The 17,308-nt window shown below is 38.8% G+C and overlaps 2 protein-coding genes across 7 annotated transcripts in view; one reads left to right on the plus strand and one right to left on the minus strand.

Annotated features, from left to right (window-relative positions):
• SLC23A1 (solute carrier family 23 member 1) overlaps positions 1-11,492 on the plus strand; it is a 25,081-nt gene extending 13,589 nt beyond the window's left edge. For 5 of the 6 annotated variants that reach the window (XM_005683010.3, XM_018050311.1, XM_013965599.2 and 2 more), the window contains one exon: positions 488-983. The gene's annotated coding sequence lies outside the window, so the exon portion shown is untranslated. Of the gene's footprint in view, positions 1-487; positions 984-11,334 lie in introns of those variants that run through there. The other variant, XM_013965597.2, reaches the window with a different exon arrangement.
• PAIP2 (poly(A) binding protein interacting protein 2) overlaps positions 1-16,309 on the minus strand; it is a 17,255-nt gene extending 946 nt beyond the window's left edge. The window contains exons 1-3 of the mRNA XM_018050312.1: positions 16,152-16,309; positions 3,428-3,591; positions 2,212-2,391 (exon numbers count right to left, since the gene is read on the minus strand). Of these exons, the coding sequence (XP_017905801.1) occupies positions 2,212-2,391; positions 3,428-3,565 (318 nt within the window). The 5' untranslated portion in view covers positions 3,566-3,591; positions 16,152-16,309. The remainder of the gene's footprint in view (positions 1-2,211; positions 2,392-3,427; positions 3,592-16,151) is intronic.

Raw genomic sequence — 17,308 nt, forward strand, 5'->3', positions numbered from 1 at the left:
ATAAGTACATAAAAAAGCAAATTCATTAACAGATAGCTTCAGATACTCAGAAGCATTCAACCCAGATCCACATGCAAAACCATCTTCTAAAAATAAAAGACAAAGGCAAGAATTCAGATGGTAAGGTCAAACTGAATTAAAACACATCTATAGAAGTGAAAGAAGGAACCAGATGTAAGCTATATATATTATATTAAATTTTATCAATTTCCTAAACAGAAGGTAGGAATTGAAATTAAATTTGCTTAAGTGTAACCAGAAACTAACTGCACATCCACCAAAGGAATGTCTCAGAACACAGGATTCTATTTATTTAACTATGATAGCTGACTTTCTTTAAACAGGTTCATACTATACAAACATTAAACAAGTGTTGAAATGATGATTAAAGTGATTGGGGAATTGTTTATGGATTAATTTTACTTTATGATGCTCACTGAAAATATGGAGTTGTCTTTCTACAATTGCTGTATTCTAATTCCCACAGGAAGCATGGTATATAACAGGAAAAGAAAACTACACGGGGAGTCAGAAGATCTAAGCTGGAACCCCAGCTCTGCTAACTAAATTCTTACGTAGGCCTGGACAAGTCACTCTCTGGGACTGTTTTTGTATCAGTTAGGGGAGGAATGGGCCAAAGCCTCTCAGAGCCTTAGAGGCTTGTACCACCATCACTGTGTATTTCTAAATCTTTAATTTCCTAAGTAGATATGTTAGCATACAGGGACTAGCTGGAAATTTTCCTCTACCACACCTTTGAATGCAAATTGATCAAGACAAAAAGATACCAGGACGGATTCCAGGGCCTGAAATGTAGGCATGCTGGCAGGATTTCAGATTGAATCTGACCCCTCAACATTACTTACTTCAAGACCAAAGCATATTAAACAACATTTTGGAGCAATAATTTAAGTTTCATAATTTAAACATAATCATTCTCATCTCTCAAGGGAAATTAATCTAAACTTTGGGAAGATACAAAATAATGAGAAGGAGTTAATCTCAGACAGACTGAGTCAAATAAAGCAGTTTCTAGACAGTGGGATGATACTGGGTCCAGGTAAACTTATATATTATGCCTAGCAAAGAGCTTTTTTCCTCAGAGGAATCAGGATTATTTGTGGAGTGACTAATCCAGCCATAAGCAAGCATACCCCAACAGACTGTTCAGATCACATATCTGCCCAATTGGGTTACTGTCCTTTACTGCAACAAAAGCTATACCACAATGTACATTTCAGTGTTCTCTATACAGCCCTTTAGGAACACAGTTTCCAAATGTCTGAAAGGGCAGGCTGGCAGTAGCCTCTGGGAATGCTTATAAAAATTAGCATGTCTAGATGATTGATTCTATGGATGGGATGTTCTGAGAAAATTTGTTTTTAATGCCTCATAGGTCATTATGATGTACAACCAGGTTAGGAAATCACTGCACAGAGAATAAAAGACAATTACAAAATGACTTCACAGAGTCTAGGGGTATATTCCAGAGAACCGTCTTGCAGAAGCAACTAGAGATTGCCCATATGGAGAGAAAGTTTAACATTCTGGCTAAATTATCTTAATTTTAGCAAAAGGATCATCAGCTTTTACTTTAGTACTGATGCTTAGTTATCACAGTTCCTGAGAAAACTTTTTACTACAAATAAACCATCAGCAATGAGACACTGGGAATAACTAAAAATATAAATAGGTTTGTGTTCCTTTTCTGCCAAGAGCTTGTAAGTCTTTGTTAAATCACAATTCCAAACGGAGTTAGGGTAACTCAATGAAAATCCTGGGTTAGGAAAAAAAAACTCCAAAATTTTACCTTTCAGAAAAAAATTTGTAATTTCATTAAATATTTAAGATAGAGCAAAACCGCTCCATCAAGCTACTTTTGCATAGGCAAATCACATGAACATACTTGTCCCTTTTGAATGACTGCTTTTAGACATTTATGTATCCTAGGGTATCGTAGTTGTCATAACTAAAAGTAGTGTCAAGAAATCTGTTAGTCAGAAATCTATTAATCAGACTAGCTCCAGAGTGCTGCCAAAAGTCACTCCATATCATAAGTGAGACCAGGAGGCCTCTGCTTCCATAGTAAGAAGCAGCAGAATTTCTGAAGGGAAAGAGACGTAGAACTCTTCTTAAACAGATGGATGCTGGCTTTTCCACTTATGAGAAAGATGAACTAGGTTTTAAAAAGATGAAAAAATAACTCTTTACCACAAGATCTTCCAGGGAAGAGCCATCACTGATAACAAGGTCATTAAACTGGTCTTGGATTTGGTCCATAGTTTGCGGGAGATCTCGAGCTGGAATAAACCACTCATGTTCCTCTTCTTCTTCCAGCATTTCTTGGAAACAGCGTTCAATAAATTCTTCTTCCCATAACTCCTCTTCTATCTGGATTTATAATAAAGGGTAATTTATAGCATACTTGGTAAGATGACATCACTAGGAAAGGCTTAAAGTATCTTAAATAAACCATTAAGAATCACAATGTCATACCTTCCTTGTCTGCTTCTATGCTAAGGTAAAAAAAATCTTTTCCGTAAGACCTGGAAAGATCTATTTAGATTTCTGCTATGTCTTTACTTGTCACAGCAGAATATTATTTCTTTCCACTAAAGGTGGCAGGGAAGAAGCAACAAAGAAGTGTTCTTATGCAGGACCGGGTATCAGAATTACCTATGATACTTCCAGAACTAAACAAACCCTAAATCTGCCCAAAAATGACTGGAAAAATTATCTTTAGAGGGTCAGCAACTTCACTGTCACTGAAATAGAAGACCATACTGCTTAACCTTTTTTTTAAACACTCTTGAATATAAATAACTAGATATGGTCAAATCAAGCTGGCTACTGATGGCCAAAGCCAGGAACAGGGAGAAACAAGACAGAAGACGAAAACAGCTACAAGAAATATGGGAAGAAAGACATCTATCAATGTATGAGAGTTCTCTACAACGTATGAGAGTTCTCTAAAGTAGAACAGTGGTGTCAGATTCAGGGGCTGGTCAGAACGAGAACCTTAGGTGAAAACTAGTACTTTGGTACCTGCGCCTGTCTACTCTGGATTCTCTTGACTTTCACAATAGGACAATCTGACTGGTGTCAGGTAGTGGTTTCCAAATCTTACTGCTCACTGGAACCACCTGAGACCTTCAAAAAAAATAAGTTTACCAGGTCCCACCCTAAACTCTTCTGCATCAGAATTTCTGGGGTCAGACACCAAAAAAACCTCCCAAGGTTATTTCAATTGAGCAGTTAAACCTGGTAGTAATCAACATCCAAATGAAATAGGAGTGGTGGCACAGAAATCCATATATTTCATATATAAGGCACCAGGTGAAAAACACACTTCAGGGACAAGTACAATTGTATTATTTGATGGTTGTCATGGGCTATAATAAAAAGAATGTTTATACACAAAACTAACTTGTCTGTTGAATTCCTCTTCATTTTCCATCCACATGTACTCTGCAAATGGATTGTCATCTTCATGAGAATGACCGTTAATTATCACATCTTCATTGATGATGCTTGGGCTAGTACTGCTGCGACTTGGATCTTTCATGGTTGGCGTTAGATGTAGTTTTTAACCTTAAAACAACAATATAGTTAGTTTAGTCAGTCATTTGTTCAGTTCTTAGTGAGCATCTATTATTACCAGACATCATGGTTAGGTGTGAGATGCATATTGATGCATTAATGTACATGATAAACCAAGCATTTGGAAAGCTTCATTTTTCTCCTAAATGATTTTAGTGTCTAAGGAATAACTGAGAATAGCCTAGATTCTAATAACAGTAAACAAAGGCAAACAATTATTTAAATTGAATCCCCAAACCATCCAATTTTTAAAAAATAGAATATTCTGTGTCTGATAAAACAAGCATGGCTTGGAAAACTGATATTAAAAAACCCAGGTACTGGAAGTGAAAACTAACAAACTTTTGATATATTGGAAGCTAAAAGTTTGAAGCATTAAAGTTCCAGATTCTACAATAGTCTGTGTGTGTACACCCGGTTGATAAGTTATGTCCGATTCTTTGCGACCCCATGGACTGCAGCCCACCAGGCTCCTCTGTCCATGGAATTTCCCAGGGAAGTATATTGGAAAGGGTTGCTATTTCCTACTCCAAGGGATCTTCCCAACCCAGAGACTGAACCCACGTCTCTTGCATCTCCAACAGTGGCAGGCAGATTCTTTGTCACTGTGCAACCTGGGACGCCCCTACAATAACAGTCTACCAATTCATGAACTCTGAAATTGCTAAAAAAATGTGTTTACGTAAAGCAAGAGAGACTTGTACATAAATCCAAACAGTGTGATTTATGCCAAAGGAAGGCAACAGTATACCTAATATGAAGATGAGAGCTTTAAAAATGTCTTCTTACTCCAAAGTTGTCATAATCAAACTAAACACTAAAACCAAAATATACTAGAAATAGTTTTCCTTCTTTGGGTAAGGTTCAGGGACAGACTTGCTCTATGTATGTTGCCTGGCCCTTTAAACTCATTTTATGAACTTATCCTTAATAGGACATAAGTACTAAAAAACAGCTTTCAACATAATATGAATGTAAGTCTCTAAGCAGTGGGGGTGGGTGGGCCCAATTCTGATGCACATATGCATTTCCCCCAATACTGAATACTAAGGACAACAGTATTGCGACGCTAACATTTTTCGTTGTTAGGAAGTCCAGAATTAAGAATTACTGAGAGGGCTTCCCTGGTGGCTCAGTGGCTAAGAATCTGCCTGCCAGTGCAGGAGACACAGGTTCGATCCCTGATCTGGGAGGATCCCGCACGTCGCAGGGCAATTAAGCCTGCGCGCCACAACTACTGAGCCTGTGCTCTAGAGCGTGTGCTCTGTAACAAGAGAAACCACTGCAGCGAGAAGCTGGCACACTGCAACTCGAGAGCAGGCCCGCTTGCCACAACTAGGGAAGAGCCTGCTCAGCAATGAAGACCCAGCACAGTCAAAAACAAACAAACAAATAAAATTAAAAAATTACTGAGAATTCTGCCTTACTTAGTGTTGTATGTGTATGAAAGAAAGGCAGAGACAGACTGAGATTTATGTGCTAGGGTGTGGGGTAGAGGGCTTCCCAGGTGGCTCAGTGGTAACACTCCACCGGCCAATGCAGGAGCTGCGGGTTTGAATTCTGAATCCCCTGGAAGAGGAAATGGCAACCCACTCCAGTATTCTTGCCAGAATTATTCCATGGACAGAGGAGCCTGGCAGGCTACAGTCCGTGAGGTCGCAAAGAGTCAGAACATTACTGAACACACGCATTGTGTGGGGTAGAAAGAAAACATGATTTGGGTTAGGAAACTGAAGTACTATGAAAATACACAACAGAAAACAGATGATAGATATCCTTCATATTTTTATTTATCATTAATCTTGGATTAAATAAACCCTCTTATTTTGATAACAAGTTCTGACTAAACAGCAATCAGTTCCTCTAAAGTAAATTACTTATTCTTATGTATCAGGCTACCAAACATTTATATGCTCATCTTTAAACAAACTACAGTTTAGAGTAGACTCAAATATTATGAAAAGAAGGAGGTCAATCCTGCTTTGCAACTTGATGGAACTTTGTTTACTCTGCACACAAACCAATCATTAAACTATGTTCAAACACATCCCAATTTACAACAGCTTTTCATTATTTTCCCAACATGTATCCTATCCCAACCCATAACCATTAAATCCTACCTTTCAGAAGACCACAGTATTAATAAGTGACATATTTTTCATTAAAAATAGCAAATAAAAATCATGTTTAGCAGAGTATAGGACATTCAATATTCAAGTAGAACTAAACAGTTAAGTAGCAATCATGTGTGAGGCCTAGAGGTAGAAATACCACTAACTTGTTTTTGAATATGATTCCAGTGACTATGCTGCTGGTGCTGCTGAGTTGCTTCAGTCGTGTCTGACTCTGTGTGACCCCACAGACGGCAGCCCACCAGGCTCCCCTGTCCCTGGGATTCTCCAGGCAAGAACACTGGAGTGGGTTGCCATTTCCTTCTCCAATGTATGAAAGTGAAAGTGAAGTCGCTCAGTCGTGTCCGACTCTTAGCGACCCCATGGACTGCAGCCTACCAGACTCCTCCGTCCATGGGGTTTTCCAGGCAAGAGTACTGGAGTGGGGTGCCATTGCCTTCTCCCAAGTGACTATAATAGTGTGCATATATATAAATACAAAATTTTTTAAAGATAAAAGTGTTTTCCATACATTTCATGAGCATAAGCTTATGTAAACAATGAAAATCTGCATCAGCAAATTCTATAGGCTGGGAATCTCAAGGAACCCCTCCCTCGTTTGATGCCAACCAGTAACAAAATATAAATAGTGCTTAGCAAAAAGGGCCTAAACCCTGCATTTGACATGTCTTTAAGGTCAGCTTTTTGCCCATTATCACCTCATCAAACAACATGTAGCTTTGGTACAGATCCCACTGAAAGTATATGAAGGACAGTAAATAAAATTTCATTGTCAAGCAATATTTGGGAAACAAATCCAAACTGGAACCAGTAAAATCAACTAGAGCCTGGACACTAATCTTGCATCTTAAGATAGCTGAGGAAGGAACAACTGCTGACCAGATTTCTGCTATAGCCGGTCAAGTGAAAAGCCAGAGGGGTGAGGATCATTTACTTTCAGAATACTGACAGACCTACAATTACTGACTGTAAGGTGTTTTAATACAAGGTATTGTTATCAGATTTTAAATTTTCTTCTATGACCTGTTCTTGATTCTTCTTAGACCAAACACTTTCTATTATGCTCTATGTATGTTTTGGGGCTTCCCTGGTGGCTCAGATGGTAAAGAATCCATCTGCAATGCAGGGGTCCTGGGTTCGATCCCTGGTCAGGAAGATCTCCTGGAGAAGGGAATGGCTACCCTCTCCAATACTCTTGCCTGAAGAATTCCAAGGACAGAGGAGCTTGGTGGCCTACACTCCACTGGGTTGCAAAGAGTTGGACATGACTGAATGATTAACACACACATGTGTTTTGCTATCTTAAAAAAAATTAAGTATATAGTTCAATACCGTAAAATTTATTATTTTAAATCAGCATTTGTCAAAAACAGTTAAAGGCAAATATAGTAGCCAGTGCCAGCAAAGAATAACAGTTGGGATAAAAAGGAAAGGAAGAGAGGCTGGTGAAAGAGATGCTTTGGGAATAAAGGCTTTGAAAAGCTCCTACATATTCTGGGAAACCTAAGAGGCCACAGGCATGCCCAGTGTTGGCAGCACACTCACAAAAGACCTGACAAGATTATTCAAGTTTCAGGCTCTGTACATAAAAAGGTTAAGAAAGAGCTGTAAAGTGCTCAAGTGTTAAAGGTGTGCCTCAGCATACAGCAGCAGGTTTGAGTGGGGAAAGAATCAGTAAACTTGGTAAATCAAAGATTATTTAGTCTGAAAAACATAAAAAATAATGGAAGATTTAAAAATGAACAGACCTCAGAGATCAGTAGGATACCGTTACATGTACCAATATATGCATAATGGGAGACCCAGAAGAAGAGAAAGAGTGAAGAATAATGGCCCCTAACTCCTCCAACTTGATGAAACCTATCCAAGCAGCTCAAGGAATTTCCAAGTAGAATAAACTCAAAGCAATCCACATGGACACATTGTAATCAAGTTATTGAAAGTCAAAGACCAAAAGAGCATCTTCAAAACAACAAGATTAATAGATGATTTCACATCAGAAACTAGCAGCCAGAAAACAGGACAACACATATGAAGGGATAAAAGGGGTGTGGGGGGGGAACTAAGACATTCCCAGATAAGTAAAAAAGTGAGAGTTCATTACCAATACACCTGTATTATAGGAAGAGTTAACTGACCCCTTCACATTGAAATAAAAACAATACCAGCATTAACTTGAATTCACTGGAAGAAATAAACAATGGTAACTACACAGTAAATATAAGTCACTAATAGATTTCTTGCTTTATAACTCCTCTTTCTCTCTACAGGAAACTAAAGTGGCATTAGTCCACACTAGTTACAAACTAAGGTATCACTTGTAATGTCCAGGGTAACCACTAGGAAAAACCAAAAAAATACATAGTGTGAGGTGTACTGCTGAGATGTATCATCATCTTATTCAGAGGCAGTCCAAAAGCAGCAGCTTCAAGTCAATGAGCTCAAATCTATATATATTAGTCTCTTGTGGCTGATAAAAAGCTTCTCTCTAGAACAAAACCAACAAAAACTTAAACAGGAACTCCTGAAAACAAAACAGAAGCACCTAACTTGCTTGAGTGATGTTTGAGAATACAATGTATGTAATGACTTGACAAATACAGTAAAAAAAAAACAACAAACATCTGAGAAGTAAACCATAACAATCTGTTGCTGTCTTGTCTTTGTTCATGATTTAATGGAAACCACTTAAAAATGGGCAGAAATGAACAGAGAAAACTCATAATCCCCTTGCCCCAATTTTTAATGTTCATATTTGCTTCAAAGAACATTTATTGCTTCAAAAAACATTTATTTTTATTATTTAAAATCCTAAAATTATCACAAAATATAATTCAAAAATTTTAATCTTTAGCCTTAATCTCATAAAAGGATGTCTAAAACAACACAGTAATACTAATTCAGAACAAGGAATATTAAATTACTAATACTAGAAATCTAGTAGTTGTTAAGAATAACATCTAATAAGATTTTCCTAAACAAAAATCACAAAATGGTAAAACAACAATGTATCAATTTTTTCAATAATCATTTGAAAAATTCTGGATAATGGGTCTTTGCACATAGTTAGGAAATTTTGTTGGAAAAGGAAGCATTAAAGTGAAAAATCTGTTTATGTACAAAGTAGGCCCTACTTAAACAGGTCTTAAGGAAGTTTTTCCCTTTCCATCTTCAATCTTATCCAGAGGTGGTCAATTTTAACAGCTTAGTATATGTCCTTTCATATTTTTTTGCTTATAGAGACACACATAAAGAATTTATGCGTTTTAATAGAATCACGCTAAACTAAATATATCACATCAAAGATCCTTACTAGTCAATGTGCACAAGTATACTTATTTTTTTAATGGATACAGCAGCAATTATTCAACCATGTCTTCTCTGATGCACATTTAGATTTCCAGTTTTTTCATTACAAATAATCCTGCTTTGATCACCCTTGTACACATATCCTTTTCTAGTTGTGTTTTCTGTAGGATACATTCTGATAAGTGAGAATAACTGGGTCAAAGGCCATGTGCATTTGTAGCTTTAAAAAGACAGATTATATGCCAAAAATATTATGGTAATGTACATTCCTATAATAAGCTGGGTGCTCCCATTTCTCTGCATCCTCAACAGCTCTCTATATAATCAATATAGCATTTTACTTTTGCAAACAGGTGGGCACAGAAGAATCTCACTGTTTTCCTCTACAGCTGCCAGGATATGTTCATCTTGTTTAGGAAGTCTTTCCCTATCTTGAGGTTTTATTTCCTTTATTTTCTCTCAGTATTTTTATAGTCTTTTTTATATTGAAACCTAAAAAAAGAAAACCCACAACCAAAACCCCAACTATTTCCATTATTTTTTAAAATATATTTTCACCTATTTATTTGGCTTACTGGGCCTTCCTTAGTCATGGCACTTGGGATCTGCAGTTGCAGCATGTGGAACCTATTTCCCTGACCAGGGATTGAACCCAGGCCCCATGCACTGGGAGCATGCAATCTTAGACACTGGACCACCAGGGAAGTCCTCTAAATCTTTAACTCATGTGAGCATTACTTTGAGTATGATGTAAAAGATCTGTATTCATCATTATTGAAATGAAAGCTTGTTACTCAGGTTTATCATGATCAAATTCCTACTATACTGTTTCCTTGTCCTATGATGGTATATTGTATACTGTTTTATCCCCAACTTTTTTTAAGAATTTTAAACTTACAAAAAAGTCATAATAGTAGTATCATGAACACTTGTACCTTTCATCTAGATTCATCAACTGTTAGCTTTTTGCCACAGTTGTTTTCTCTATACAACTTTTTTTTTGGCTTAACCATTTGCTATGTTGCAGACCTTTCATCATGATCTTTCATCTTCAAATATTTCAGCGCAGTATCATACTGTTTTGAATACAGTAGCCTTTCAGTAAGTTTGAATACCTAGTAGCACAAATCCCTTAGCAACTTTCCTGGGGGAGAGGGGAATCTTGCACTTTCATGTTTGTATCAATTTTAGAATTGTCAATAACAGTCTGATGGGAATTTTACTAAAAATTTGCAGTTTAATCAGGATCATGTTTTTATGTTAAGCCCCCTGGCCAGGAAGATGGCATATCCATTTACTTGGAACTAGGCTTCTTTGAGTTGACCTTGGATGCTTCGTGGGGCAAAAGGCATATAGGAAAGATGGAACAGGAAATCCTCCCGCTCTAAGCTGGGACCCTAAAGGGCTATATACTCAGGTTAAGGGTGAACCAAAAACGACTCCCACTCCCCACACCAAGCAAATCAAAAGGAAACGGTGGAAGAGAACACAGACACTGTGACTATGGCTGCACCTCTTATGGATAGGAGGAATAAATCCTCATCACCTGGGAGGTCCAGAACATCCCAAGTCATGAACTGAGTATAAAGTGGCCCTTGATTGGCAGTGTCCCTAGTGCCAGAGCCTGGCAAAAGCAAATGTAAAATTCCTTGAGAGGAAGGCATCTTCATTGTAGGCCTTAAGAACCTCAAAAAATAAATCTTTAAGGCCAATGAGGAGTTCAAAATGAAAGATAACGAAATTCAAAAGGCAAAAAAAAGATACAATAAGCAAGAACCAGTGCAATTCACAGAAAGCATAATCAAAACTCATGCAGCATGTTGCCACTCATGTGGCAAAATGATCATTACATATCAAGCTTGAAAATATCTTCAGAAAACAGCTAAATATAAAAAGTACACACAGCAGATTTGGAAAACAGCCAAATGATGATATATAAAAATCACAACATAAACAAAAATATAATGGGTTCGGCAGCAGACTAGATCTATACAAAGAACTAAAGATAAAAGAAAGTATCCAGAAAGCAGCAAAAAGATAAAAAATACAAGAGGGTTCAAACAATATAGATGGCAGAGTGACAAGTATCAAGTTCCAAAAGAAAGGAACTGCAAACCCAGACTGTGAGAAGGCTACATAAAATAGTTTTCAAAAAAATGAACTAGGAATTTTTCCATCCTTATATTCAGGAATCATTTGAATAACAAGTATTATGGGATCCCCAAAGACAAATGAATCTAAAATTATAAGGGCTTGGTATTATTAACAACCTTTAATTTTCTCATTTTGATAGGTCTATTCAGGTTTTCTACATGTACGGACGGGAGAGTTGGACATAAAGAAGGCTGAATGCTGAAGAATTGACGATTTCAGTCTGTGGTGTTGCAGGAGACTCTTGCAAGTCCCTTGGTTCAAGCCATTCAATCCTAAATGGAATCAACCCTGAATATTCACTGGAAGGACCGAAGCTGAAGTTTGAATACTTTGGCCATCTGATGCGAAGAGCTGACTCACTGGAAAAGACCCTCATGCTGGGAGAGGCTGAAGGCAAAAGGAGAAGGGGGTAACAGAGGATGAGATGGTGAGAAAGCATCACTGACTCAATGGACATGGATTTCAGCAAACTCCAGGAGGGAATGAAGGACAGGGAAGCCTGGAGTGCTGCAGTCCATGGGGTCGCAAAGAGCCAGACATGATTTAGCAACTGAATAACAACAAACATCTCTGGTTAAGTACAGTAATTTTTATTTCATTAAAATCTCATTTCTTGTTAAAACAGAAACTAATTTCTCCTATTTCATAGCTAATTTCACTATATCCCTCTTTTCCTTGATAAGGCTGACATGGGATTTATCATAAGGAAAAAAAATTCCAACTTGACAATTTGCAGAACACAGTGAGTGTGATAAAATCTTAATATAGGTAAAAGAGGGGTATGTGTATGTTTACAATTTGCAAATGCATAGAATCTCTGGAAAGGTAGAAAAGAAACAGAAGCAAATCATATCTGATAAGGGAACTTTATTTAGAATAAAGACCTATTACAACTCAACAATAAAAGACCAACCAACCAATTTTAAAATGGGCAAAACATCTGGAAAGTTCTCCAAAGGCCAAAAAAGATGCTCATGAAAAGATGCTCAACATCCTTAACCATCTGGAAAATGCAAATCAAAACCATGAGATAATACTTTATATTAGTGAAAATATGGAAAAATTGGAACCCTCATTCGCTGCCAATGGGAAACTTAAAATGGAAAACAGCCTGGTAGTTCCCCGAAAGATTAAAAATGGAATTACCATATAACCCAGCAATTCCACTCCTGGGTATATTCCCAAGGGAAATGAAAATATGTATCTACATAAAAACTTAAACAGGCAAAATGTTCATAGCAATAGTATTCTTAATAGTAAAAAAAAAACAGATACAACCCAAAGGTCCACCAGCTGATAGATGGATGAATACTGAAAACATCATGCTAAATCAAAGAAGTTAGTCACAAAGGAACACATTGTATGACAGATCATGGGCATAAGATTTCTTTTTGAGGCAATGAAAATGTCCTAAAACTGACTGTGGTGATGGAAGTACAACTCTGGTAATATACTAAAGACTATTATATACTTTAAGTGGATGAACTGCATGGTATGTGAACTATAGCTCAGTAAGAACTGCTAAAAAAGAAATTTCACCAGATTTTGGTTAGGTTAAGAGCAGTTTTTTCCTGCTATCTGGCACTTTAAACCTACAAACTCTTTTCCTCGGCTATTTTTTGCCATTTATTGGTTTCCAGCAGTGTCCATACATTTATAGTCGCTACAAAATTTTAAAATACGAAAATAAATCTTTTACGTTTTAGAAAGTTTCCCCCTTTTCATCTCTTAAGAACTGTCATTAACCACTTCATGATGTATGTAAATAAAATCATTATACTATATACCTTAACTTATACAGTGCTATATTTCAATTATATCTCAATAAAACTGAAATAAAAAATAAAAACATTAACTCTTAAAAAAATTCTCATTAAAATTCAAACAGAATTCTCTTTCTGCTTCTTTCATTAAACTGACTCCACAAGGAATTTCCTGGTGGTCCAATGGTTACAACTCTGGGCTTCCACTGCCAGGAATCAGGGATCAATCCCTGGTGGCGGAACTAAGATCCCAGAAGCCGAGTGGTGCCACCAGAACCCTCACAAAAAAATCAGAAAGAAACTGACTCCACAGACTTACCACTTTTTCTTATTCCACTGGACTCTACTTTGAACTACTGTAGGCTTTTAAAAGTTATTTGTTGTTTAAACACACATATATTGTATACATATGTATTTTAGTTAGTGAGAGAAGATATAGAAATTTCTGCATCAGTTTCTATATTTAATTCAGAAGTCTGAGCAGCACTGAATTTTTTGTTTAATGTTTGGCAGTATAAAATAATGATTAAAAGCATGGGCTCTGGAACCGGCTGCCTTTCTAGATATGTGACAGTGGGCAGGTTATTTAATCTTTTTCAGGTTTCCTATGTGTAAAATGGATAATAATAAGAGTACCTAGGCAAACAGCCTAGCAGATAACAGTATTACTAAACATGTAGAAAAATTAAGATTGCTAGGGTAAGCTATAAGATAAAAACAACAGAACCAACCACTTGTAGGAGTGAAACAATGTCACAGAAAAATCCCAAAGACTATAACCCTGATCTCAACTGTAGTGTATCTACATTATCAGGTAAGAACAAGGATGGTACAACACGGCTGAAAAAAGCTCGAAGTGCATCAGAAATACCATCCTTATTTATAAAAACTGATACAAAAAAGAAGCAGAGTCAGTTCAAATAAATTCACACTATCCAACTTGGTAGCCACCAGATACTTGTTGCTATTTAAATTTAAATTAATTTTAAGGCACAAGAAGAGGGTGGCAGAAGATGAGACAGTTGGATGGCATCACAGATTCAATGGACATGAACCTGGGCAAACTCCAGGAGATGGTAAAGGACAGGAAGGTCAGGGGTGCTGCAGTCAGTCCATGGGGTCAAAGAGTCAGACACAACTTAGTGACTGAACAACAACAATTTCAATTTCATACAATCAAAATTTTAGTTCTTTGGTTGCACTTGCTACATTGCAGGTGCTCAACAGACATGTGCTCAGTAGCTATCTTACTGGACAGCATCACTATAAACAATGAGGAAGTTAAGAAAAAAGACTGAGGTACTGATAGTGGATCTCAGGCTGTATCATACGTGAAATCTTAATGTATCTGTGCAACGGGGTGATCCAGATCACCAAGACAACTTGGACAACTTTCATTTTGGATTGGGTTCAAATCCCAGATATGCCATTAACCACCAGAGGACTCTGAATTTGTTACTAAATCACAGGCAGCATGCTACAGAGGTTAAGAGCACATAATCTCCACTTGGATTTGAATTCCAGCTCTTATAGTTGTGTAACATTGGGCAAGTTACTCCACATCTCTTTCATTTATAATCTTCATTTTACAGTAGTACTTGCTCCCTAAAGACACTGAAGAGTAAATACTTGTAAAAGTACTTTGAGCAATGCCTTGCATTACTAAGGGCTATAGAAGTGTGTGCCTAATAAAATAATCTCTCAAGTTTCTACTGCTTTCAAAATGGGCAGGATAAAACTTACTCTCCCTGCTTATTTCACAAGTTTAATATGAAAATCACTTTGCATCCCATAAAGAAACAGACAAGCAGGCTACATTTTGGGGGAGAGTTACCTTTTTTTTTTGCCAAAGACACCTACTTGTGAGAAAAAATTAAGTTTTGAACAAGTTCACAATTAACAAGTGGTATAAACAGCGTAATTTGCTCAAAATATCCTCACAGACCGGAACAGAAACACAAAACAGCAAACACTAGAAATCTCATTAAAACCCTTAGAGAACTTTATTTGCATACATAACCTGCAGCCCATGAAATTTCAAACGCTATTTAAAGAAAACTCAAACCAACACCTGACCAACTGCTCAAACGCAAACTGTGAAAATCATACCACCAGGTTAATTAGATAAGATTAGCCAGCACATGCAAAATGGGAATTTGTCTTCTGCTGAAATGTCAAAAGCTGTCAGCTGTTAGGCCTTCTCCCACGGCACACTGGATGCCAAATTCTTTCTAGAGTTTGTGGTTTCTGTGAGATGATGGCGTTGCAAAATCAGGGAAAACAAAACAACAAAAGCAGCAGAAAAGGTCCCATTTTGCAGTTACAGAAAATATCAATGCTGGGTGCTTCAACAAATGTTTTGAAACAAATAACTTGACCACAAGCTATATATATATTTTTGATGGTGCGAGAGAATTAGTACAGAGAAACTAAAAAGTGAAAGAACGAAAATTGAAAAACGTGAATTGGCTGAGCCCTTAAAATTTCAACTGGTTCAAAACAGTCCTGGAGTAGGAGTTGCCAGTACTCCAAAGGACCTCCTAACCCGAGCACGGAATACGATGTAACTACAATTAAGGGGTAGGGGATGTCGAAGAAACCGGAGAAAACAAATCAGAAAGGTACAGGCTCGCGGACAGTTACAAAACGCTCTTCTAGTACGCAAGGCAACCCGCCAGTCCCTCCGCCCCTCTCTTCCCCCACCCAAGCTTCAGGAGGAGCGCGCAAGCGCAGCAAGTAGGGGCAGCGCGTGGCGACGCGCAGGCGTAAAGTGGGGAGAAACAATGAGCTTTGTTGCCGAGGCGGCAGCGGGGAGCAGGAGAAAAGGGTACCGGAGCGGGGGCGAAGGGACTTGGGGGGGGGCGAAGGAATTTGGGGGGGGCTCGCGAGAAAGTGCTATCCCGGCAACCATCGCGCGCCACCGAGGACCCGGATAGAGAGCAGCGAGATCCAAATCATAATAATGACAATGAGAAAAAAAAAAGCGACGGCCATTTCTCAAAGAAAGAGACTAAGTCGGTCCAAGATCATCTTCTCAGACCCGGAAAAGGCAAGGAACAACGGGAGCCATACGGGCTTGGTGGCCAACGACCCAAGGGACCCTCTAGGCCCCTCAGCCGTCGCCGAGGTGCTGTCCCTCGACCGTCGGGGCCGCCGCACCCTTCTCGCCGCTCCGCCCGAGGGAACCCCTCACCCAGTGCACGGCAGCGGGGACGGCAGCCAACGAATCCGGTCGGCCTCCGCGGATCTCCACAGGCAGCGCCGCTCCCCCGCTCGACGCGCGCTTCGCCCGCAGCCTCCCTTCTCCAGTCCAAACAAACACCCCAGCCCGGAAGTGACTTCACTTCCGTCGCTGCCGCCGGCCCCGCCTCTCGTTCTGTCTGCGCTGCCCTCCGAGGCCACCAGAGAGCGCACGAGAGAGAAAGGGAGACCCCCCCCCCCACCTCAAAGTTCTTGTCGCCCTAGCTGCACACGTGTGCATGCGCAAAGGCCTTTCCTCCGTACCCTTGTGACCGCGGGGGAACGCTGGGAGTGCTGTCACGTTTTCTTAGGAAAACCGGAGTGGAGCTGGGCCAGTGTCCCCGCACGCGCCCATTCTTCAAGAATGATGGGATCCAGTGAGTGGGGGAGCTAGGAAGGAGACCCAGACGAGATACACAGACGTGGACTATTACACACCGCAACAGTTACCTCAAACACACTGACATCAAATAGGAACATCTAGATAACGAGAGTGCAGTCACACAGCCAGACACACACATCAAACGTGATATACAGCGTCACACTATGAGTGACACGTACCAAACCATATCCAGAGATCCTGACACAGAAAACATAACACAGAAATAATAAACTAAGACAAATTCACTGAGGCTTATTACACAAGCACCTGCACTCATACACGTCCAGGTACACCCTTTTCGAACCCAGATCTTACCACCACTATCCAGACATAGCATGAAAACGTTAAAGTACTCTTGGCCAATCAGGCTTTTTCAACCACAACGGTGAACTCAATGTGAGATGGGAATTGAGATCTATAACCCCCTTTCGAAGTTCCAAAGGAAATAGTCTGTTCAGAGGGAAGACAGAAGGGTGAGTTAAGGGTCCAATAATTTCTTCCTCCCTGTTCTCGGATGCGCTGCCTGCCATACATTAATCTCTGCTTCCTTGCTTCCTCACTGGCAAGTCTTGTGTATGTTTTTAGTGATACCAATCAAGGTACAGTGTATAGTATGTGTAAAAAAATCTCCGAATATACATTTGAAAGGGGACACAGTAAAACTTTCTTCCCACTGGGGAAGTAAAATGAAGGACTGAGATTTATCTTTTTACTCTCTTGTAAACCTT

This window comes from Capra hircus, chromosome 7 (genome assembly GCF_001704415.2).
Source record: "Capra hircus breed San Clemente chromosome 7, ASM170441v1, whole genome shotgun sequence".
Classification (NCBI taxonomy): Eukaryota; Metazoa; Chordata; class Mammalia; order Artiodactyla; family Bovidae; genus Capra; species Capra hircus.